The 25,548-nt window shown below is 47.2% G+C and overlaps 1 protein-coding gene, 1 long non-coding RNA gene and 1 other non-coding gene across 4 annotated transcripts; 2 read left to right on the plus strand and 1 right to left on the minus strand.

Annotated features, from left to right (window-relative positions):
- Positions 1–4,151: 4,151 nt before the first annotated feature.
- On the plus strand, positions 4,152–11,399 carry LOC112271767. 2 transcript variants are annotated; one of them, XR_002965134.1, is made up of 4 exons: positions 4,152–4,321; positions 8,275–8,361; positions 8,413–8,540; positions 10,718–11,399. It is a non-coding gene; the product is annotated as an uncharacterized LOC112271767 (long non-coding RNA). The 2 variants fall into 2 exon arrangements; XR_002965133.1 differs by having other exon boundaries at positions 8,427–8,540.
- LOC100829306 (bZIP transcription factor 44) lies at positions 5,480–7,828 on the minus strand. The gene is made up of 2 exons (XM_003571649.4): positions 6,970–7,828; positions 5,480–6,211 (listed from the first exon to the last, which is right to left on the minus strand). The coding sequence occupies exons 1-2, from the start codon at positions 7,168–7,170 to the stop codon at positions 5,861–5,863; spliced, it is 552 nt and encodes a 183-aa protein (XP_003571697.1). The 5' UTR covers positions 7,171–7,828; the 3' UTR covers positions 5,480–5,860.
- Positions 11,400–24,289: 12,890 nt separating the features above from the next.
- MIR5054 (microRNA MIR5054) lies at positions 24,290–24,386 on the plus strand. Its single transcript, NR_126956.1, has one exon. It is a non-coding gene; the product is annotated as a microRNA MIR5054 (primary transcript).
- The last annotated feature ends 1,162 nt before the right edge of the window (positions 24,387–25,548 follow it).

Raw genomic sequence — 25,548 nt, forward strand, 5'->3', positions numbered from 1 at the left:
TTTTGTGATGGCCACAGGCGCACACACGAGATTTTTGCTGAATATGGCATCGAAGTGCGTTATAATAGTTCAGTTTTCTAATAAGTTTTCTCTTCTATTTTCTCATTTGGCTAGCTAACCAAGTTTGGTCTATTTACGTATGTAACAGGGCAGTTCAACAGTGGCAAATCTGAGCAATTATCCATAACTTGTAGTAGACCTGGCCTTTTCATACTGAGCGACGCCTCTTGCAAACGAAGAAAACATTATTGGTTTAGATCATCAGCAGTCGTACTACCTGCTCCTCGTTGCAAGTTCGTTCTAGCATCGCAACTGCAAATGTCTTTGAGGCGTGCACACATAGAAAGGTGGAATGTTATGAATCAGATTGCTAGACCCAATCGGGCATTTGGGCATGAGAGGTCTCGGTGGCTAGGGCACGGCTGTTTTGTATTTTGGTTCGTATAATTCAGTTCGGTTAACCATCTGTCGTGTTTATATAGACCTCTAATGGGCTTCTTACTCAAGACCTATTAGGAACAAACCTGCTTCGATTTGGGTCACATTTGAACTGGGATCGAAACTCTCTTATGAAGCATACTGCCTTCAGGTTCACGACAACTTAGTCGTGACCCGAATCTCACTCGAATGCTCATCGTAGTAGTCGCTATCTAGACATCTAAACCCCTAATTGTTCGTAAATATCATATGTAGTAGCTAGATGAACTGCACAATGTTCATGCGTATGTGTGTAACTCTTTGCCTCACGGTATATGATTTTTTTTATCAAGTCTTCCTTCCTCTTTGTCCCTCCATGTGAAATTCTATGTTAAGAGTTGAACAGCCTGAATTGTGCCGATTCTCTTCTTGGTGTGCACTAATAAGTGCCGAGCCTAGAACCTACAAGGGGATGAAAATAAGGTTTCTGCGCAGTGCAATTGCGTGATCGCTTAGGACTTCAAGAACGCACTACATATTTTTTTGACGAAATGAACGCACTACATATGCATCGAGCTTGCCTCAATCCTGATCGACCCGTCCTGCTACCGTAGTTTGAGACAACGACAAAACCCTTTATAAGTTCTATCAGATAACTTACCTGTAGGTTTTCTAGACGTAATAACTTTGTAGTGCCTAAAGCGTCTATTTGTACCGCTACAATATAAAAATGTTTGTATTGCTCATACCTACAGTGACCCAAGGATTTTGATATAGGGTGGTCCAATTGATATAAATTTGTGGACACTAATATAATGCACCTCCAGTATATAATTTACCAAAAGCACACATCAGTAAGATCTTGCAAGCATATTAAAATCCACAATCAAGTCTGAAATTTGCATTAAAAAAGCCAACACACCTTATTAGTTGAGATGCAATGTCTTTTCGTCCTCTTCATCGTTCAAAAATTCTGCGACGAAAAAGTTCAAGTTATCATTAGAACAAACCTAAAAAAAAAATCAATTGGAGCAGGCTGCAGCTTTACCCGCCCGCCGGACGCGGGACGCCTCTGGTTGGCCCTGTTTCTGCTGCCGTGCCCTCACGATCATACGGTATCTGCAGTTTCCGTGTGTACCCCTAGGGTTAGACGTCTGCCGGCTAGAAACAGAGGAGATCAATCGGGCAACGCCGGGAGCCCGGAACGGGAAACGGCGAAACGCCAGTCGCCAATGAATCGATGAGTTGTTTTTTTCTTTCTGAGAATAACGATGAGTTGAGTAACGATCCAGGCAACTCCCCTGGGCTGGCCGCTGGGCTTTTCCCTTTTTCTTTAGGCTGTAGTAACATTAGTTCATGGGCTGATGGCCACGTCGAATGTGTGCGGCGTTAGGCTAACGAGCGTGCTCGGTTCGTTAAGAGCTCGGTTCGTTAAACTCGGTTCGTTAAGAGTTCGGATCGTTAAGATTGTTATCGTTAACGATCTGAGAACATTGTTCGGCTCGGTTCGATAAGAGCTCGCGAACACTCCTTAAGCTCGTTAAAATCTCGTTAAGATAAATACATGACATGTTGATCTAATTTTTCTGGCATGACCTATTTGCTTGGATAAATTTTGACAGCAAATAAAATATATCAGAAGCTGGATGGGCTATAAAGATTATGATTGGAAATAACGTAACAAAAGAAAAATAACATCACAGTTTCAGCAGCAAAATAAGTTCTAGTAGCCAAGTGAGGTACGAGATGAGCTTGCTAACGAGCTTAACGAGCCCTTGTCGAGCTCGCTCGTTAAGATCATTAAACTTAACGATCTGAAAAGGAAGTTTGGTTTGGTTCTTTAGTTAACGAACTGAGTACTTAACGAACCGAGTTAGTGAGTGTTCAATAAGATTGTCGAACTTCGATCTTTTTGTCCAGACCTATGCGGTGCCGGCGTGTGCGGAGAGCTGGACTCATGGTGCCATTCACTCCTCGAATGCAATATGAGCATGAGTGTCTGAGCGCTCGCGCCGGAGAACCTTCAATAACACATGACTAGGACAGCCGAACCGGATGCTAAGCAATGGATTTTTTGCTATGATCGAGTCATTGCCACATGATGAATTGACCCGATGCTTTGTGACTACTCTGGGCGATCTGGTACGCCCGAAGGAAGGTGCTGCATGAAGAACGCTACCAGAGCCCGCTATCGACGCACTCTTTCATCGAGGCCTTCCTCTGTGATCTTGAGATTTCATCACCTGCTCAGGTGAAGCGAGTCCGGCCTCCTCCTCCGAAGCCGGCGAAGTGGGTTCCTCCGCCACCCAATCATGTCAAGATAAATGTGGATGCTGCTGTCGCAAAGCTCTCATGCACCGGGGCGACTGCGGCAGTCTGCCGGGATGCGGCGGGCCGCTTCCTTGGCGTGTCGGCCCAAGCTATCGTTGGTGTGGATGATCCAGGAACCCTAGAGGCGTTGGCATGCAGAGAGGCACTCTCGCTGGCAAAGGATCTCCAGGCCTCCCAGGTCCGCGTGGCCTCCGACTGCCTTGAGGTGATCACGGCGATGCAGGGCGCAAACCTGGGGCGCTTTGCTCTCGTCCTACAAGAGATCAAGGACGGGCTCCCCGGTTCTCATCGGTGAACTTTGTGCACGAAGGTCATTCTTCGAATGGGGAGGCGCATGCTCTGGCGCGCGCATCAACGTCTCGGCAGGATGGCCAGTATGTCTGGCTAGTCGAATCACCCGATCCCTTTTGTATCCCCCCAATTTTAGCTAATCAATAAAGTGGCGACTCTCCCTCCAAAAAAAACTTAAATCTCAGACTATTTCTAAAAAAAGATAAATCTCAGAGTAGCTTCTAAAAAATCTCAGAATAATTTCTAGAAAAAGATAAATCTTGGGATGAAAATATTATCTACTCCCTCCGTCCCAAAATAAGTTACGTGGAATTGTATAGAATCTTATACAAATCCACGCCACTTAATTTGGGACGGAGGGAGTATTATTTTCGACATATTCTTTCAAATACATGTTTTTGCATAAAAATGTGACACTTCCTACACAAACATCATAGTTCCCGGACTAGTACAAAAGTTAAAGATAGTACTCCTTCCAATCATAGTAAGTGTCCCAAATTTTATACTAACTAATACAAAGTTACTAAATCTGATATACTTATTATAAATCGAAAGAAATACTTGTTTCTTTTCTTCTATAGAAAAATGTTTTCCTGTGGCATAATACTTGTGGTGACTGTAAACACTAATGAACATTGCAGCTGAGATTGCGTATTCTTCGGGAGTCAAATTTCACATTTAAATTTTTTTTTAGAGAAAATTTCACACATTTAGAGCATGTTCAATGCAAGGTGCTTAAGGTGGTGCTACAAAATTAGACCGGTTTATTCTCAAGCACCAGTGCTTATATCTGTACTAGAGGTGTCTAATTAAACACTTATCCTATAATACACAAGCACCGGCGCTTAAACAAAACCCGATTTTTTTTGTGTAAGCACCTTCCTAAGCACCATGCATTGAAGATGGCGGAGCTGGACCCGAGGCTACCCAGGCCATGGCCCTGGTTGTGGATTTTATTTTGAGCCCGTAAGATTGAATATTTGGGCCTCAGCCCTCAGCCCGGGGCGCTGCCTACCTGAGCCCAGTCCATCGTCCCTGGCCCAGCCCATGAGGCCAACTGACGAACCAAAAATGCCAAACACCCGGGCGAATCGAATAGGCCAATCGTTGGACTCCCGACTCCTGCGTGCGTCTGTGACTCGAGTCCGCCGCCCGCCGGCAGGAGCCCCCCTCGTGCAACCCCCGCCTAGCCAGGTCGCCGGCCTCGCCGTCGTTCCTCGTTGCTCCCTGCCCGGCTGCCCCCCTCCCCCGACTCGGCGACTCCCAGTCCCACTTCCAACCGGTAAATCTCCTCTGCTGCCCCCCTGTCGTCTCCCCCAAATCTCTGTTTAGAGCTAGTTGATTACACGACTAGTGTACAACGAATCAAATGAATATGTCATATGTGATGAGTTGAGTGCAAATCAAATGAATATGTGATGAATTTATGATTCCCATTTATATGTGATGAGTTGAGTACAAATTAACCATTTGATTTGGGTACTATCTTTTGTATCATCCATTATGCCATACAAGTCTTTTGCCATGTATTACCTTATTAGTAGTTGAACCATTGAATATTCTATCCAAATTATTAGCAATTATATGTAAAAACGGTAAGTTTTTGGCCCGTGGCATGAGCAACTCCTGGCTCCACCGTAATTACTGGTGTTCAAAACCACGCTGGAACACAACCTTTCAAAGTGGCAGATGCTAGTACACACTTAATTATCATGTCCACTTGGGCCTGATTATTTCTTTTGACCAGCAAAACTCTGGCGCTCTGCCAACAAAAGGTTCAAAGAATTTTGTACAAAAAAGGAGGGAAACAAAACTTTACACCTCAAAAAAATTACTGACCGTTTTGTGCAATGTCTTATTTTGCGGGAAACCGAACATCTACAATGTCTAGTGAGGAGTTCTGAAAATATACCATGGTTTCGCTCCTTCTGTACATTCCACAAGACATACATAAGGACCTCATCGAAAAGCTTATGGTGCGACATATAAAATCCTTTGGTGTTCAGATTCCACCATTCCTTAAGCGGGGAGAATTGCAGTTCGGCGTTTTAGTGGATAAAAATTTAGCTAGATACAATCTAGACTCCCCTGGCGAAAGGGCACCTGCGTACACACGTTTTCATGAGCCCAACCTATAATAGCAAGCTGTTTAGCTCTGTGAGCCTTTCGATGGAGAAGAAGCCAAGTAAATAATTTGCATTTCGGGCTCGACCATTGTCTCCCAAATTTTTTATACCACGAAAGGAATTGTGGCGCCACTAAACTGGAGTCAGTGTGCAGATGTTGTTGATTAAACTCCCACTTCAGGTAGCTAGTTCAGAAAATGAACAAGGAAATGGTGGCTGTTTTTGTACGGTATGGAAATTGTTTTCGATCACATTCACATACACGCAAAATGCATTCAGTGCAAATTTAGTAGGAGCTGTGTAGTAACGATAGGTTTTGTCAAAACTTGTCCAATACAATACACATAAAAGGGCATTGAATATACAACACGGGACGCACAATACCCAATAAGTATACCATCAATTCATATTCCAAGGGGTGCAGACTGCATAGGCACACACCAATTTTTCTGCCTCCCATGGTTAGCCCATCTCCCTCTACTCCCACCTACTAAAGAACCAAAAGACAACTTGCTGTTGGTGCTTCTCAATCTGCCACCAACAGCAGCAAAGCCAGAATAGCATTGCGTTGCCCCGTCCACAACAACATCTTCTTACTAAACAAAGCAACAGACACGCACAAGCCCTTACAACATCTTGTAATTGTGCTGTCCTATTTGGCCACCACTTCCTCTACCCAAAAGTAAATAAAAATTCTAACACCGGTGATACATCAGCTCGATGGGCTGCTGCTGCTGTAACATCTGCATCCCTGAACCCCATGCGTTTGCGCCAGCAACATCATAACTAGCAGCAGCTGAAGCCATCAGAGAGGTCGTTGGGTAGTAAGCAGCAGCCGTGGTTTGTGATGCTGCGGTGGGGATACGGAACTGCGTGCTGGCGCTGTTCATGTAGTAGATGATCTCGCGCAGCGCCCTCAGGCGGCTCTCCAGCTCCATCGCCTGGGAGCGCAGCACTGAGTTCTGGGTCTCCGCTGCCGCGTAGCTCTGCACGGTCAGGTTCAGCGTCGTCACCAGCTGCTGCTTCTCCGTCCTCAACTGGTTAACCTGTTTGTTTATCAACATACATTCTTTTAACATGATTGTTTGGAATACTTCGGATGAAGCTAGCTCCGTACCGATCTCTTGTATAACTTCTCAACAATGATTCCAGAGTAATAATACGTGATGTTTCTTGGTACACATATGCTGGAGTACCTTCTAACTATATATATATATTTTTTTGCTTAGCATTCTGTCCGCCTCCATAAGATTTTGGATTTCATCGGATGAATTTGTGGTTTGTTGTACGGACGTTTCAGTTCCGTGTACTATAATTTCAATGAAGCGACCAGTGATGTTCGTTGTTCTTCGGATAATCAGCTGATTTATTGAAAATCATGAGTGGATTGTCCAGAGCAGAAATCAAGCTTGATCAGGTCATTGCTTTCAAAAACTGTGATAAAGTTCCCTCAATTTACTGTGGGCTTCACTTATCATTAACTAGGTCGCTATCACCTTTTTCATTATGTCACAGATGTTGACAAATTTTAATATTGTTGGAAGTATTACGTGGAAAGCAATTATATAGCTGGGACCCTTGAGAAAAGGGCACCGTGCATTATTGGAATTGCTTGAGCAGGTCCTGCAGCTCAAGTGTCCTTTTTCATCTGATTTTGCAATTTTGTGTCAATTTGACCTGCACATGAGTGCAAGCTTCAATACACAAAGCAAGGTAAGCTATATACATAAATTAACAAACTTTAGTATCTAGACACAAATACGCCTAATTTTCCATGTATATATAGGGTGTAAGGGACACAAACCTGTGTGGTAAGTTCTTCGAGTTGCTGTTGCTTCCGCAGCCTTGACCGCTTTGCGGACTCTCGGTTCGACTCCTTTCTCCTCTTCCGCTTCAGATCCATCCGGGCCTGGAGCTCCAGGTTACCTTCCGACCCGTAGCTCTGGGTCCCATGGCTTGACCCGGACAAAGTCTCACTTGATAGGGTCCCACCTGACAGGCTCATCTTTTAGCTACACTATTGTTGGCCCAGCTATGTCTAGAGGCTGTAGTTTTTACTAAGATTATATGTAGAATATATGGTGATTTTGGAAGGGTCTACTGGACGATCTGAACTATTGGCAGTGGCTAGGATTCAAAGACGTAAAACCAGTAGAGGAAAACGACGGAGAAGGAAAGGACAAGATGGGAGCCTCGCCGGAGAGTCGAGCTGATCATAAATTCGGAGAGGTTCACCTCAGAGAGGGTTGGTAACATCTACCAAATTACAGCCACCCCTAATTAATCAATCATCGATGGATTGGCCAAAATCTCACGTGCTTTTATTATCCTACAAACAAGCCTACTGTTCTATACCTGAAAAACCAGTAGTGAAATATATATGGTCTCGGCTTGATGGCTGAGCAAAAAAATCGGGCAGAATCTCCCCCAGAAAACCTTGGTTTGCGACAGTGAATTTTGGCAGAGTCTCCCCTGGAAACCTTGATTCTGGATGGAAAAATTGAGCAGAGTTTCTGCCTTGGTGCACAAATACGGCAAGATCACAAGAGCAAGGCTAGGGATTCAGGACCAAAGAATGGCTGCAGAGCAAGAGATGCTGTGCTGCAGCCTGGCAGCCTGCAGGTGCAAGGAAACCTTAGCGAGGAAGGAGGGAGGAAGGAGAAAAGGGAATTGAGGTATTGGAAGAGGGGCTTATTTATAGCTGAAAATGGAGCGAGTTTATGTTGGAAAAAAAAAGAGTGAAATAATATTGGTGACTGCTGAGCAAGTGGTCACAAACATGGGGAATAAAAGCAGAGGGTGATGTGTGCTTAGAATCTTCGGTGGCATCTTTGGATATTTGTAAAAGGTAAATCAATCCATCTTTCAGCAATCACATATTGTAACAACTCTCCTTGTCCCGGTTGTGTATTGTCACTTAAATGAATAAAGAAGAAAATATTTACGACAGGTAATTTACTGAGGGTAGACGCCTTTTTTTGTTGAAAAGGTCTGAAGATATTTGCAGATTGTGGGGATGATGTTGTGGTCCAGTACGCAAAGTAAACCACATGCCTTCACCGATTCAATTTTTTGGTCATTGCGATGTCTGTTTGCTATGTTACTGTAGGGGATTAGGGTGTACGTAGCAAAAATGGCTACAAAAGGCGATCGTATGCGCACCAGATGATCGAAGCTGGAGGGCCACCATAAAAAGGTTAGAGATCACTTTCTTATGAACTGATAAAAAATGATGATTGATTTGTAGAAGTTTGGGTGTAGATTTTTTCATGAGCCCACTGCAATCTACATGCAAATTGCAAGTGCATGAACCATAAACTCATCAAGCCTGCTGGTGGGCTACCTTTTAATCGCTCCAGAGCCAAATAAAATACGGTACTACTTTTTCCGTCCCATAATTCTCGTTGAAATATTACATGTATCTAGACGCTTTTTAAGAATAGATACATCCATTTTGGGTTAAATTTGAGACAAGTATCGGTAATAACTTTCTTGTTTAGGAGCCATTTAGAAATAAGAAGATAAGCTCTACTTAGTTATCGAGGAAGATTAGTTCCAGTTTGTCATTTTTAGTACTATTTATTATGCCGGGGACTCATCCTCAGTAAACAATCTCGCCGAACGTTCTTGTCACGTTAGGTACAGTTTTTTTTCTTTTTACGGAAAGTTAGGTACAGGTTTTTCTAGCGACTGTAGCCTATACACTCTTATTTTTGTTGGTGTTGTAGCGGATTTTTGGTCCATTTGACAATGTAAGAATGGCATTATTTTCAATAAAAAGAACGTTGATTACAGTAAGTTTAAGGACGTGATGAAAATTGGTTGCCAAGCGACTAAGGTGGCTTACATGGGAATTTATGTCCTGATTTAGATGACAAACGTGTAATAGGCTTTTTATATCTTGATTGTGTAGGCGGCCAGCTTTGAGAGCATTTTTGCTTTGTTTTTTAATGACTATAATAAACTACTCCCTCTGATCCTAAATTCTTGACTCAAATTTGCCCAAATATAGATCTATCTATTCTTACTAACGTCTAGATACATGTAATATTTTGACAACAATTTAGGATCCGAAGGAGTCCTTGTTATGCTCATCTATGATGAAAAGGTTGGGGACGCTAGAATTTTCATTTTATAAAGAACAGTTTTGTCATTTTTAAAGTTGTAATTAGGTATACTAATAGACATCTCACCATATGAAAATCAGTGGCAACTCCATTGATTTTAGGTGAAAGCAACTTATACTTATCTATTATGGTGACACCACAAACACTTTCAATTCAAAGCTTCCTGAATAGTCGAAACATCGCATTGACTACTGCAAATTCGTTTGTCCTCCGTACAGAAATAAGTTCGATTAGGTGAAAAAGTTTCATTTTGTAACACGTCACTAAATACAGTACTGATGATTATGATTTGTGCATAGAAAAGGGCCGCTGACAATGCTTTAGATCGAAGGATAAATTGTTGTCCCGGTGTCTACAATTTGCCCATAAGGACAACCAAAGGTCAGGGTGGGAGATTATCATTTCTTTTTTGATGGCTTAGAGATTAGACGTAGAACAATGACAGAACAATTTTGTGAGCCTTGGTATTATATTTTCTTTTAACTAGCCAATAAAAAAAAAGAGTAGTACTTCCTCTGTTTTTACATACGGAGTATAAGATGTTCTAACTTTGTCTTATGTCAAAATTTCAAAGTTTGATCAAATTTATAGAAAAATCTTTAACATCTATAACCTTTAGTCTTATTTTAAATTCGTATATCTTCGCAGTGTGCTTCTTTGATATTATAAATATTAGCATATTTTTATGAACTTGTGAAATTTGAAAAATGTTTACTTAAAATAAAGTTAGAATATTTTGTACTCCCTCTATTCCTCAATGTAAGTTCCATCTTTGTCCTAAATCAAACTTTATAACTTTTAACCAAATTTATAGAAAACCTACAAACATGTACAGCTCTAAATTATTTCTGTTAAATCTCCATCATGGTATGCCATCGTGGTATGTATTTTCATAATATACTCATTGATATTTTCAATGTTAGTTTTTTTTATAAACTTGGTCAGAGTTTTAAAAGTTTGACTTAGAATAAAAATAAAAAATTATTATACGCCGAAACGGAGGAAGCAGCAACGAAGCAACCACGCAACTCAATCGATATTGAGTACAAACAAAAATAACTGAAAGGTTTGGCGAGCTAAGTAGGTTAGGGGGACTCGAGACTTCGGTTCACTTTGGATTGGATGGCTAAAAACGCAAGGTAGCATTGCATCTAGACTATCACGTCCTTTTCCAGCAGTCAAGAATTGGGGAATCTTTCACGTGCCATGCATTAGTGTACGGATTTATTTTCTTGTCGAAATCGTTGGACTATAACTAAAACAGAGCATGTAAAGGTCTGATCGTTCTCGTTGAATCTACTTACATCTTCCAAGAGGAAATGGCTTAGCTAAGAGTACATTAATATTTATAAGTGTACATATTTTTGAAGTACTTTTGACAATATAAAACATATTTCTTAATAAATTTAATGATCATCCCTACAGCTGCATCCTGTCTGGAGCTACCTCGGTAATACCCTAATTCGAGGGTTTTCGACTGAGGAAGAGCACGGGGTGCACCAGCGATCTCGTCGACTAACAAGGACTAGGGGAGTTGCAAGATTTAACCAGTTTCAGGCCCTCGGAAGTTATACCCCTACTTCATGCTTTTTGTGTATTGTATTGATCGAGATTACAGAGAAGCTACGAGGTTATGATGTGCAGATAAATCTGGCGGATGTGTAGAGGTTACCCATTCCCGACTCCCCCTCCTAGCCTTATATACTGTCGGCTAGGTCTCGGGCGTGATAATCGGGAAGGTTACGATCAAATCAGTTTATTCTGGTACGAAACAATTATGCTCCTTGGCTTGAGCCGCACATTGAGGGACTCGACCTGCATATACTTGATGGGCCTTCGAGTGGACCCCTGCTGGGTTGTATCGGTTACATGAAGGTTGAGGACTCGAAGGGTCATTCCCTCGTCAGTTAGCTCCCGAGTTCCTGTTCGAGGCGCAGGCTCGGGTAGGGACTCAAGAGTTTTTATTTCAGTTATTCGACTGTATGTCAAGATGCAGATAGTCTTCTTGCTTCAAATGTCCATCGGTCAATCGACTAGAATGTTTGCCAGACCCAAAATTTGGGAATTCCCGACCTGTGGCTCGGAAACCACAGGGCGTTTCTGCGAATTGTACTGATACCGTGTGGGATGGTTGCGTAACACACCTGGAATACTCGATCGGTCGAGTCCAGTTGATTGCACCGGGGCAAAAACTTTGTTAGCATACATCAGTACTCGAGTCCCCAGGCTCGAGTTTGGATAACTGACGGTATTCGAGTCAAACCTGCCGGGGGCATTACAGACTCGAAACCCAGTACTGTGGAGCGATCAACCAACGCGTCAGTTGGGATCTTTTCTTCATGCAAGCGCATGGATAATTTGGAATCGCTTGATGGTGCTGATTTACAGGCCCGATGAAAACCATCGGGTCTTACCTTCACGTTATGAACGTGGCTTCAGGTGTGTTTCGCAGTCTATGCGACCGGGATATTGCTGTCGAGTGCCCATGAGTAGGGTACACTTCGAGTTCCTGTGCCGTCGGGTGGCAGCCCCGAGTTTTCTAGAGCTTGATATGACGTCTTTGTTGACGTTTTGATTAAAGAAATGGTCGGGGCAGTCGATGGGACGTACCTTATGCTTTATGCACGGACTGAATTGAGTACCGTGGATGTGGTCAGTTTGATTTGACCAAACGACGTGCGCAAGATTTCAGACGCAATAATAGCTGTCATGGGTTCCTGAACCGATGGAAGGAGAAACAGCTTGTTTCTGCTGGGGCCACGCGTCATACGTGGATGCAAAACGCGTGGCATCATTCTCAATCGTTCGGCGGTGATTCCGCTCCTTCCTGTTATCAATCATCTTCTTCCTGCCCCATTTCGCCCCCTTGTCTTCTGCATTCCATCGCATCTTCCTTCTGCGCTCCGCTCCTTTGCTCAAACCTAGCCTCCTCTCCGTCGCTCTCGCTCCCCACTTCGTTCCTCACTGCCCTCGCTCGCTTGCTGCCATGGGCAGGAAGAAAATCTCCACTACCGCCGGTGCCAGCGCCGCTGCTGACGGCAAGAAGGCATCTCGCAATGCTCCCCCCGCCTTGGACAAGAAATCCAAGAAGACTGCTGACACCGCGCCTGGCGGTGACAAGAGGACCGGGGAGTGGAAGCGCTCCGGGATCTTGGTGCGCCACTTCTCGGTGATGCGGAGGCACAGACTTATTCCCGGAGAAGACACCGGCAAGGTTCGCGTCCCGGACAATGAGGTAACTCCCTGTCCCAGGCCTGGGGAGCGAGTTATTTTCTAAGATTTTGTTATCCGCGTTCTCTCTCTCTCCCAGTCCACTTCTTCTTCCATGCGCTGCTGCTGGCGTACGGGCTTCAGGTGCATGATCTGACGCCCAATAGCTATCTGCACATTGCGTGTTTCATCACGCTCCGTGAGTGCTACCTGGGCGTGAAACCTCACTGGGGTCTATGGAAGAAACTATTCATCATCAAGCGGCAGGGTAAAGGTGACTGAATCTACAAGACCGACGGCGCCAACATCCAAGTTCGTGGAGTGTTCAGTACTTCTCCCTTCATCAGATCGAGTCGGTGCAACAGTGGAGGAGTCGGCGGTTTTACCTCTAGGACGAGCCAGTCGACGGCATGGATTTCAGCCTGCCCGAGTTCTCCACCACAGCTCAAGTGAGGAAATTGAAGTCTTGGAACCATGAGCTGACAACCGAAGAAGATGCAGAGGCCACCGTTCTGCTGAGGCAAGTGGTCGAGCTTCAACAGACTCCCGAGAAAGAGGTGAGTGGTCTGTAGCTCATCGCTCTTTTCATGAAGAGGCGGATTCAGCCGATCCAAGCTCGAGTCCACTCCATGTGGGAGTACTCGGGGCCGTCAGACTCCACTCGAGTCTATGCGCAGGAGCTGTCGGACGAGGACCTTCTGACTCGAGTAAGGGTGGTCACTCGAAAGGAGATCACCTTGGAAGATTTGGAGTCGCCTTTGCCGCCTTACGGACCCGATTGATCGCGTGAAGAGGTGATTTTTACTTGTTCACTCGCCAATTATTACTCTGCAATTTCCATGTTAGTCTTTATTGAAAAGTGTTGCTGCAGGGTCATCAAGAGCTTATGAGCCAGCCTCCATTGGATGAAGGGGTGCTAGTCGATGACGACGAACTGGTCGACCGACGCCCTTTACGAGGATGACGTGGATGAAGACGAAGATGACCATCAATCACGCAAGTGTGGTCGGTCGAGTGAGGCGGAGCAATCGACCGGAGATTCTTATCAGCACGAGGTGCCTGAAGAGATGATTCCTTCGAATGCCACAGCTGCATCCGACGAGCCGAGGCCCCGGTCGCCGTCTCCGTCGGCTCCCCTGACCAAGAAGGCCAAGGTCGCTGTCAAGCCGAAGGGATGTCTTCGTATCTTTGATGTGTGGTCGAGTGGCTCCTCCAATCATGCTTTGTTTCAAAACCATTCCTTTTGTTTGTTGGGATTTCTTCTTTCCGGGTTAACGAGTAGCCGAAACCCTCAGTGATGGTGATGCGGCGGCCAAGAACTCTCATGCCGTTTCTCTAGCCCGGAGTCCTTCGAAATTGAGTGCGTCTTTGGCTCGGTGCGAGGTGCAAGATTCTCCGCCGGCGAAGAACTCGCCAGCAGGGCTTCAAGAGACGGCACCGGCTCCAACAATTGCGCAGCGTCGACTTCGGCGTCTCAGCTTCGTATTGGGTCTTTGGCTCTGGAAAACCATGTAAGTGTTCTCCCGATGGGAGTGCTGAGTGAAATTTTTTTTGTGCTAATGGCTTTCACTCATGCTTCTGTCAATTGCAGCCTTTCGTTGAAAAGTTGGTAGATCTTAGCAACCGCTACCTGATACTAGAGGAGGAGAACCGCGGCTATGCCTGGAGCTGGACCAGGCGAAAGAGGCCGCTGCTCATGTCAATGGTGTGAGCTTTAACCGGATTTAATCCCTGTCCATACTGTTTGCATGGACTGTTGCCCTGTTAACCCTGCCTGTATTTGTAGGTTTGACTGAACAAGCCAACCGACTACGCGACGTGGCGGTCGGCAAATAGTCAAGAATGGCGGTCAAAGTATGAGCAACTCGTTGCTGATTCCGCCAAGGAATTGGCGGCTGCGCGTGCCAAGGTGGACGCGGCTGTTAAGCAGGCCAAGCTGGAGGCGCAGGAGAGCTTTGCACTCGAGAGGAAGGAGATTGCCTCTCGAGACGAAGAGTTGAAGACGCGACTTTCGGCTGTCGTTGACGCGCTCACCGATGAGTTTAATCATATCTGAGGATGTTTCCTTTCCCCTTTGATTACTTCGGCTGATGCGAATTTGGCGCAGATTCCATCAGCTCATTATCCCCCCTTCGTGGCAAACACCAAGTCACTGAGTTGAGTGGCGTGGTGGGCTCCGTCGGGGAGTTGTGCGATCATGCTGGTGACATGCTCGCGAAGGTGACTTCCTCTTTGAGGTCACTATTTACGAGAATGTATCCAGGCACCGAGCTCACTCGACGGCTTGCTGAGCTTCTTCGATGGAGAAGATCCACTCGAAGACTTCACTCAGGCGCAGACGCAGACGGGTGCTGAGGCTGCCTTCATTCTCTCGCTTGCGCATGGACTCGACCAGGCGCTGCTGCAGAAGGTTGCTGACGGTGCCCCAACGACTCCTGACGGGCAAGTCGTCGAGTTGAAGCGTTTTGTCAAGCGGGGGGCGCAAGCTGGCGAAATTTTTTACCGCCGTCATCGAGCAACTGAACGCGGCAACTGTTCGGACCGCGCAGGAGGCTACGGATGAGGTGGGAGCTCATCCTTCGTCGTGAAGTTTGTTCTTGCCTTGCTGTAATAGTTCATAGTATTGACTCCTCCATGCCTTCGTTTGAGATGAACCCATACTATGGTGCCTGAAATTTCTTCTCTTGATGTGATGTGAATGTCTCTTGGTCATCTTTAAAGATATATTTTCTTTTCTGTCTTGTTTGGTGCTGTAGAGCGACGATGACGAAAAGCATGAAACACCGCTTGCCGAGGCCGTTCCTGTGCAGTCGCAACTAGTGCTTGCTACCGTGGCGACTCCGGCGCCTTCCCCTGCCTCTCTTCTGGACCCGACGATCTTGAGGGACCAACTGAAGGGTCTTGAGCAAAAACTTCGGGTGGTCTTGGGGGAGGTGGCTGTGCAACGGACGAAAGCCAAAGCCGCCACTGACCGCGAGGAATTCCTGATGGAGGAGTTGTCGACGATGTGCGAGAAATTGGCGGGTAACTGAATTTCCTTTCTTCGACTAATCTGATTATCGCCTTTGCAACTATGACTGTTACTGATTCTGATGCTTCAGGGCTTCAACTTGACCCCCAATTGGAGGCCGAGAGGGTGAACTCCCGACTGAGCAGGCTAAACACTTCGAACAAATCATCCTTTTGGTATGACAGAGACCGGGGCCGAGCTTTGGCATTGATGCAAGACCGTGTTGACCAGATAGGGGGTTTTGCCGACTCCTGTCGATCGACGTTGGAGCACATATACCAAGCCCTGTTTCCTCTACGTCGACCGCCTGCTGGACTTGAAGCTTTGATGCAAAAATTTCGTGGCGGCACGGGGATACAAGATTTTGCCCGGAGTGTGATGATCAGGGGCGCTCAACATGCTTTGGCGTTTGCCTTGGTGAAGCATCCCAGTTTGGATCTTGATCACATCCACGAGCTTCCTGTGATGCCTGGGGAGACGATTGATATCCGACCCCAGATTGATCGAACTCTGCAACTGGCTCGATGGATCATCTTTCTTCATGAAGAGGCGGAGCAAATGCAGCTTGAGGCGAACCGGGTCGCAAGTCAAGTCGCACTGTAGGCACCTAGGGAAAAGATATCGGGTGCGCGATCAGCGCTCCCGATGGGAGTAGCCCCCGAGTGCGTGTCCAACTGCTTGGAGTTGGGGACGGACTCGAAAGAAAAAATTCAATTTGTATGTGGCCACTGTAATGGATCTGTTATATTGATTATAAATCGATATTCAACTATTGTGCGTCTTACCCATATTCGATGCTTGGGTTCCGATCGGGTACGCGGATAGCGCCCCCGATGGCAGTAGCCCCCGAGTGCGTGGCCAACTGCGTGGAGTTAGAAACGAACTCGAACAGACCTTGAGTTAGGAAGATTTCGTCGGGTGCGCAGACAGCGCTCCCGATGGGAGTAGCCCCCGAGTGCGTGGCTAACTGTGTGGAGTTAGGCACGGACTCAAACAGATCTTGAATTAGTAAAATTCTTCGGATGCGCGGACGGCGCTCCCGATGGGAGTAGCCCACGAGTCCATGGTCGACTATTTATAGTCGGGTTTGGACTCATTGATTGGCATATCTGGCTAGATCAACTGCTTCATTGCTTTCACCGAGATGAGTCGCTCTGATGAGATCGTGTATCTTCGCGATCGCGTGAGGGACGCTGAATGTCAGCTCTTGGCGCTTCGCGGGGAGGTTGCTGTGTGGAAGTCGAAGGCTCGTGCCGCTGCTACCCAAGAAGAATTTCTCCTGGGGGAGCTTGTTTCGATAAGGTCTGATCTGCGCAGTAAGCATTGTCCGTGGTGATTGCCCGTTCTGTATGGCTTCCCATCTTGAACAAGATGTCTTGTGTTTGCAGAAATTATCCCCGGGTCCCATGAGGAAGCTGAGCGCGTTTGTCATCGCCTGAACACTCTTCAACGGGCAGGGCCGACGGTTCCTTCCTTCTGGTTCGTTTCCGATAGGGGGTATGTATTGGCGCTTCTGCAGGATCGAGCCGCCCGGGCCAAAGCTTGTTTGAGCTCGTGCCGCCAGATTATGACTGACATTCACCGAGCGCTGTTTCCGAACACGGCGGTTCTTGACAGTCTCTGAGGTTTAGTCCGTTTGTTCACGGATTCGGCCATCATCAAGAGTTATATACATGAGCAGCTTGCAACTGGCGCCACCGTTGGCCTGGCTTTTGTTCGGCTTCGATATCCCGACCTGGATCTGGGGGGATTGCATGTGGTGCCGTTTTTTCAAGACGGTGAGATTAACATGGAGTACTACTATGACGCCGTCGAGTGGCATGCTCGAGAGCTGGTCAACCTTGTCTAGATGATATAGACTTCCACTGCGTCGCTGAGTTTTAGTACTTTTTTGCGGGGGAAACAGCCCCCGAGTATTTTCTTGTCATTAGGCGTCGAACAACTTGTGTTTCCTCTCCTTTTGTCGTGTCCTGCCACCAAAACTTTGTTAGTTAAATATTTGGAATACGTACCTTTATCCATGGATCCTTCTTGCCAATGTTGAATATCTTGTGTCGTGACGAAGTGTGATAAACTTGCGCCTGAGTGTCGGCCGTTGATGAGGGTGTCGAGCTGATGGTTTGGTGTCCTCGCCTGGATGGGGAAAATCACGGTTTGTACAATGCTTATATTCACGGGTGTTTCGCGCAGCCCCCGAGTCCTGATTGACTGTCGGGTGAGTGCCACTCGCGGAGTTTTAACTGCGGCGCTGGAGTTGCCGTACTCGAGCGATAGTATATAGATACATCCCTCAGGTCTTTGGAGAGACGGAGGTGTTTAATGTAGTAATTCAGCTCATGTACGAGGGAAAAACTAATCTTTATTCAATGATGTACTGACGAAAATAATATGACTTAGCAGAAACTGAAGACAATGAAAAGATAAACTGAGTCTGTTTGTAGAAAAAACTAAGCGTAGAAACACCGTAGCTGTGCGGCGTTCCACGGCGTGCCGAAATCGATGCCGGTGACTGGATGCTTCAGGATGTATGCACCGCCTGGAATTACTTTGGATATGATGTAGGGCCCCTCCCATGGTGATGCCAATTTGTGATGACCTTTCTGCTTCAGCCGAAGGACTAGGTCGCCCTCAACGAATGAGCGACGGCGTAGTCGACGGTCGTGATAATTGCGGAGACTCTGTTGGTAGACTGCTGACCGAGTGAGGGCGATGTCGTGTGCCTCATCTGTTGCGTCGAGTGCATCTTCCATACCTTCTGTGCAATCTGGTCCAGCGGTATGCTGCGACCCGAGGTGCGTTATACCTTACTTCGGATGGCAGCACTGCTTCTGCTCCGTACACCATAAAGAAAGGGGTGAACTGCGTGGAAGAATTGAGTGTAGTCCGGAGGCTCCAGAGTAGCGAAGGGAGTTCTTCGACCCATGCGCCAACTGCTCTCCGCAAGGGTGTCATCAGCCTTTTCCGCATGCCTTCGTTGAGCAGCCCGTTGGCCTTTTCGACTTGGCCATTTGTCTGCGGGTGCGCGACTGCAGCATAGTTGATTCGGATCCCCATCTGCTCGCAGAAGTCTTGAAAGTCGGCTGCTTTGAAGTTGCTTCCATTGTCTGTGATGATACTGTGAGGAACACCAAAACGGAAAACGATAGATCTGAAGAATTGAATAGCCATTGCAGATGTGGCACTTGCGATTGGCATGGCTTCGATCCACTTCGAAAATTTGTCAACCGCGACTAGCAGAAAGCGATGTCCTCCATGACGCGACTTCCTCAATGGGCCTACCATATCGAGTCCCCATTGCGCGAAAGGCCAGGCAATGGGAATTGTCTTGAGTTCGGATGCTGGGGCATGCGGCTTCGTGGCGAACATCTGACATGCCTCGCATTTGCTGACGATAGCCTGGGCATCGAGTAGGGCCGTGGGCCAGTAGAACCCAGCTCTGAAGGCTTTGGCGGCGATTGTCTTGTTTCCGGCGTGGTGCCCGCACGTGCCCTGATGGATATCTAAGAGGATATCATGTCCTTTTTCGGGTGAAATACATCTCTGAAAAATACCGGAGACGCTGCGTTTGTACAACTCGCCGTTGATTACTGTGAAAGCTTTTGATCGCCGCATAATCCTTCTAGCTTCGGTTGTATCCTCTGGCAACTCCTGCCCTAGCATGTATGCGAGTAAAGGCTTCATCCATGTTGGTTCAATTGCCAGGACTTCGACTGTGCCGGCTGCTGCTTGCTCATCTGCGGGGTTGTCGGGTGAAACTGTTCAGTCGGCTGTAAGATCTAAGTTGGGCGACTTTTTGACTGAAATTGTCGCACTCTTCTCTTTGATGCTTCGTTGATGTCCAGAAAAACGCCAGGCGGAACTGCTGCCCGTGTGGATCCCAGGTTGGCCAAATGATTAGCCTCTTCATTACTGGCTCGGCTGACATGTGCGAGCTCACAACCGTCAAAATTACCCTCCAATGTGTTGTACATATCACGGTAGGCGATCATGGTGTCTGATACTGCGTCACAGGTCTTCATTGTTTGTTGCACAACCAAGTTGGAGTCACCATAGATCATTAGACGAGTGGCGCCACATGCTTTTGCCATCCGCATGCCATGCAACAAGGCTTCGTACTAGGCTTCATTGTTGGAGGCGTTGCGGAAGTACATCTGAAAAACATATCGCATCCTGTCCCCTTTTGGTGAGATCAATATTACTCCTGCCCCGACACCTTCTGCTCGTTTGGATCCATCAAAGTACATGGTCCAGGCACTCGACAAATCGGGTGGGCTTGGAGTCTGCATCTCGGTCCACTCGGTGATGAAATCTGGCAACACCTGCGACTTGATTGCTTTCCGGCGCTCATATGTGATATTCCTGGGCGAAAGCTCGATTCCCCATTGGGCGACCCGTCCTGTTGCCTCTGGGTTGTTGAGAATGTTGGCGAGTGGAGCCTCACTTACTACGACGATCGGGTGTTGCTGAAAATAATGTTCCGGCTTCCGGGCCGTCATGAATACTCCGTATGCCAGTTTATGATAATGTGGATAACGCTGTTTCGTGAGAGACAGTACTTCACTAACATAGTATATTGGCCTCTAGACTGCCTGCACTTTCCCTTCTTCTGCCCTTTCTACTACCAAGGCCGTGCTGACCACTTGATTTGTGGCGGCGAGGTATAGCAAGAGTGGCTCATTCTCGAGTGGGGCTACAAGGACCGGTGAAATTGATAGCATGCGTTTTAGATCGGCGAATGCGCTGCTGGCTTCGGGTGTCCATGTGAATTTGTCCCCCTTTTTGAGTAGCTGGTAAAATGGCAAAACTTTTTCTCCCAATCTGCTAATGAAACGGCTGAGGGGTGCCACTCTTGCTGTAAGCTGCTGTACTGCATGGATGTTTGTTGGTTCCTTCATTGTTACTATTGCTCTGATCTTGTCTGGATTTGCTTCGATTCCACTTGCAAAAAGAAAATAATCCAGTAGCTGCTCTGCAGGTACTCCGAAAACGCATTTCGTCGGGTTAACCTTGATCCGATACTTATCAAGATTCTGGAATGTCTCTCGAATATCCTCTAATAAAGTATCTTCAGTCTTTGTCTTGATAACGATATCATCGACGTAGACTTGAACATTTCTGCCAAGCTGCGCCCCAAGACATACTTGCATGAAGCGTTGATACGTAGCGCCTGCGTTTTTCAGTCTAAAAGGCATAGTTGTGTAGCAGAAAAATCCATAAGGCGTTATGAATGATGTCTCTTCGTCCTCCTTCTTCAATCGGATCTAATTGTAACCAGAATATGCATCAAGGAATGACAACCGGGCACATCCCGCAGTCGAGTCGACGATCTGGTCAATTCAAGGCAGGGGAAAATGATCTTTCGGGCAATGTTTGTTCAATGAGGTGAAGTCGACGCACATGCGTACAACTTTCGTGTTCTTCTTCAGGACAAGCATGAGGTTCGCCACCCAGGTAGCTTGTTTTATTTCCCAGATAAACTTTGTGTTGAGCAAACGATTGACCTCTTCACCAATGGTCTTCCTCTTGGGTTCTGAAAAGCGTCGCATCGGTTGCCTGATGGGTTTGGCATGCTCGTCCACTTGCAAAGAGTGCTTGGCGAGTTCCTTGGGAATACCCGGCATATCGGATGGTACCCAGGCGAAAAATTTCCAATTCTCGCGTAGGAACTCGACGAGCGTGCTTTCCTATGCGGGAGGAAGGCTCGAGGACACCAGCACTGTTTTACTGAGATCCGTCGGGTGTACCTGATGCTCCGTTGTGTCACTCTTCGTGCTAAATTCTATCTGTTGTGGCGCTTTCTTCGTCATGGGAAGTACGTCATTGTCCGTAGTTGCCTTCAAAGAAGCGAGTTCTGTCTGCATGCCGAATGATTCAGCAAGTTTATGAAATTCTCTATCATAATTGTCCGATCTTGTAAAGCTTCCTCGGACGGTGATTATGCCGTAGGGTACAGGCATTTTCATCATGAGATATGCATAGTGGGGGATGGCCATGAACCTGGAGAGTGCCGGCCGGCCCAGAAGCACATGGTATTGCGATTTCCAGTCGAGTACTTCAAAATCGATCCGTTCTTTGCGAAAGTTAGCGGGGTTGCCAAAGACGACGTCGAGGGCTAACCCGGCCCAATGGCACTGCAGGTTTTCCCGGAACAATTCCGTGGAAAGATGTGTCTGTAGCTTGGAGATTCGTTAAAGAACTGTTCATCGCCCTTAGTGTATCCGCAAATATGATGTTAATGCCACTGCCTCCATCGATGAACACCTTGCTCATCTCATAGCCTCCCACCTGAGCTTCTAGGACTAGTGCTGACTGTCCTAGCCTCGGGATCTGAGGTGGGTGATCCGCCCGCGAGAATGAAATGGCGACCTCGGACCAGTCGAGGTATTCTAGGGTGGCGGGTGGTGCGGCTACAGCCAGATGAACTTGTTGAGTGATAACTTTTTGATGTCGGTTGGACGGCCTTCCTTTCTGTATCATGCAGATATTTCCCAAAGGCGCTGGATACTCGTCAGTTGCGGCTGGTGGTTCTGATGGCCGTGACGCAGGCTGTGTGTGTTGCACGGATCCAGCGAAATTTTGTGGCAGTGGAGGGGGAGGTGGCGCATTGTGCGCGACCATCCCAGCTCGAGTGGCGTGTGGCAGAGCCAAAGAATTGGGATTATTTCTCGTTGATTGCTGACCTCGGCCCCAAGGGTAATCCCTGCTTGCCGTTGAATTCTGAAACTAGTTGCATGTGTCGTGCAACTCGTGGAAACGACGGCACTCGAATAGTGTGTGACCGCACCTTATATTTCCATTGACATCCCTGGTACCATTGAGGGGGCAGGGAGATGACAACTATTGCGTCAATGACAAAGCAGGTTGCCCATCTCGTCGCAACCTCCAAGGCTGTCACTGCTGATTCTTGTTGCTATCCCGGTAGCTGCCATGGTGATTTCAGCGTTAGGCTCCCGCTTCTTTCGTCTTTCGGTGTTACGACCGTGTCCTCTATCGGCTTCTTCATCATCGGGAAGTGCATTGTGCTCATTTCGAATTGAATCTTCTCCATCTGCCCATTTATTTGCTATCCCCATCAGATGTGCAAACGTTTTTGGCCTGCTCCGTCCCAGTTCTTCCTTAAAAGTGACACGTTTCAACCCACGTTTCAAGGCGTCGACTGCACTTTCGTCTGATATTTCTTCTGCTGCATTCTTGAGGGATGTCCATCGTTCTATGGACGATCGAATGGACTCACTCAACCTCTGAGTGCATGCTCGGAGTTCCTCCAATGAAACTGGCCTTTTATACGCTGCCCGAAATGTGCGGGTGAAAACTTGATAGAGCTCGTTCCACGAGCCTATTTCGCCTTCTGGCACACTAGCCAGCCATGTGCGAGCGTGCCCCTTGAGCTGCAACTGCAAGCACTGCATGGCCGTGTTCTTCGTTCCTCCCTTCAGTCGTACCATTGTGAAGTAATCTTCTAACCAAGCTCTCGGCTCCTGGGATCCGTCAAACTTGATTGCGCTCGACGATACTGAAAAATTGTCGGGCATCTTCGAATTGTGAACACGACGGCTAAAGCAGGCCGCGCCGCAAGGTTCATCCTCTTCTTCTGTGATGCGGCCAGCACGAGCTGACCGCTCACGATCGATTCTGCTGCGTAATGATATCACGAGTATCTCCTAGTACGGGGGTGTTGCGGCGGCGATTATGTTGTTCTTCCAGTCCTCGTCGTGGAGGAGTCGTGCGATTGTTTTTCCGTGGGGAGCCGTCATTCCTATGCCACCGGGGCTCCATCTGGTTCGAGTTGGGGCCCATGAGGTCATTCACGATGAGGCCCAAGCCGGCCAAGACCTGCTTGTGAATTGCCGCCTTCGGGTCGTCATCCGGTGGCATAGTGGATAGGAGGTACGTGTTTGTAGCGACCACGGCTCCTTGTGGCGTCCGGGGAAGCAACTCTCCCTGGGTATTGACTGCCATCAATTCATCGTCCAGACTGCGTGTCATGCCGATGCGATCTCGCTCGGGAATATTGTTCAACCGAGATTGATAGCGCGGCGCTCTGTATCTGGGGTTGCTTCGGGAGCAAGCACCGCGACTCTGCGCTGAGAGCTGTCTGCGAGCACTCGAGGCATCGGCGACCTCTCTCTGTCATTGTAGCTCTGCCTGCTCCTCTCGCAGTCGAGCATGCGTAGTGTCTAGCGCATGGTGATATGCCATCATCTCGTTGCGCGTGGCGTCTGCTGGTAAAGGGTTAGTGCCGTTAAGAGCGGCCTCGACCCAAACTTCCTCTTCCGGCGTGAGAATGATCGTTGGGCGATCATTGGTCACGTCTCTTTCGCGTGCCTCGGCGAAGATGGTTCTGCCGGCGCGGTGTCCGTCTCCACTGCTCCAGCCTACTTCCGCCGCGAAGACCTGTGCCAAGGTCATGCGAGGGATCGCGATTGCATCATTGGGGTTGATTGCTGCACTCAAACAGGTATTGACACTGTAAGGAGTGGGATCTTCAGCGAACACCGAGTGATGCGAATCGCACTCGGTGCAAAAAAATTTGGCCAAAATTGGCCCTGTTTCACCCAGCGAATGCATCAGGGGTGTAGGATCAGTCGGTGACGCCACCGGAAAATCGCAGATCTGCCTTGTCGATGACAGATCTGTGAAGTTGACAATTCCTTCGCGGCTGACTCATAGGTCAAAACCTCCGAACGACAGCTCCTGAAGACCGCAGAGGTTATGGAAAGCGGAGCGTAATGCCAGCGGGTGAGCTAAGAAGCTCAAGGACCTGAAGCGGATCGGCTCCTCCGTGGTTGATGCGTTGTGGATTGAGAACAGCATGGTCAAGAAGATCGTAGATCTGATGCACTTCTTCCCCACGGTCGGCGCCAATGACGAGGAGCTACCTCGGCAATACCCTGATTCGAGGGTTTTTGACTGAGAAAGAGCACGGGGTGCAACAGCGATCTCGTCGACTAACAAGGACTAGGGGAGTCGCAAGATTTACCCAGGTTCAGGACCCTCGGAAGGTAATACTCCTACGTCATGCTTTTTGTGTATTGTATTGATTGAGATTACAGAGAAGCTACGAGGCTATGATGCGCAAATAAATCTGGCGGATGTGTAGAGGTTACCCATTCCCGACTCCCCCTCCTAGTCTTATATACCGACGGCTAGGTCTCGGGCGTGATAATCGGGAAGGTTACAATCAAATCAGTTTATTCTGGTACGAAGAGATTATGCTCCTTGGCTTGAATTGCACTTCGAGGAACTCGACCTGCACATACTTGATGGGCATTTGAGTGGACCTCTGCTGGACTGTATCGGATATATGAAGGTTGAGAACTCGAAGGATCATTCCTTCGTCACTGTCCCGGAAGCAATTTCACGGCTTTACTGTTTAATCTTCCCTTCAGGTAAACTACGTTAAATATTGTGACCCTAAAAGCTGAAACAATTAGAACTAGCAGTTTAGACCCAGCAAATGCGAAAACAGAGTGGCGAGTTTCTAGTAAAACTTCTGCAATATCGATCACATTCCGGCAGCGTCGTCTTCCCGTGGAAGGACGACAAAATGAAATGGGCTGAGTTGTCCAAGGAGCAGCGTACATCTCTAGAAGAGAGGAGACATTTCTGATTGATAATAAAAAGGCAAATCTTCTCGAAGTGTCGACATGTCTACAGATTCATGCACCGAGGGATCAACTGTCTTCGCTACAGGTGGTCGCGATTGCGCTTGCTGGCAGCGATATTACGTGGGAAATTTCAGGATAGCCGGAATTTCGTCCTGAGTTACACGAAGATACATGTCCTCGTGTAATAAACAGATACAGATCTTTTATAAAAAAAAATCTGGAACAATAACAGTAATACTTTCTCCGTCTAACAAAATATGTCTCAAGTTTGTCAAAACTTAAATGTATTTAGACATGACTTGGTATATAGATACATTCAAATTTAATTAAAATTGAGACATTTTTTGTTGGACAGAGAAAGTATAATTTTTTAACTAAATCCAATCTTTTTGTTCAACGCCAGTCCTGACGGTGTTTTTTTTACAGCA

This window comes from Brachypodium distachyon, chromosome 3 (assembly GCF_000005505.3).
Source record: "Brachypodium distachyon strain Bd21 chromosome 3, Brachypodium_distachyon_v3.0, whole genome shotgun sequence".
Classification (NCBI taxonomy): domain Eukaryota; kingdom Viridiplantae; phylum Streptophyta; class Magnoliopsida; order Poales; family Poaceae; genus Brachypodium; species Brachypodium distachyon.

What these genes read in the sequence shown, in the direction of transcription:
- LOC100829306 (XM_003571649.4), bottom strand. Translation starts at nt 7,170, where the DNA reads ATGAGCCTGTCAGGTGGGACCCTATCAAGTGAGACTTTGTCCGGGTCA. An exon ending in TCGAAGAACTTACCACACAG is followed by an intron (nt 6,212 to 6,969) that starts GTTTGTGTCCCT and finishes ATAAACAAACAG; the next exon opens with GTTAACCAGTTGAGGACGGA.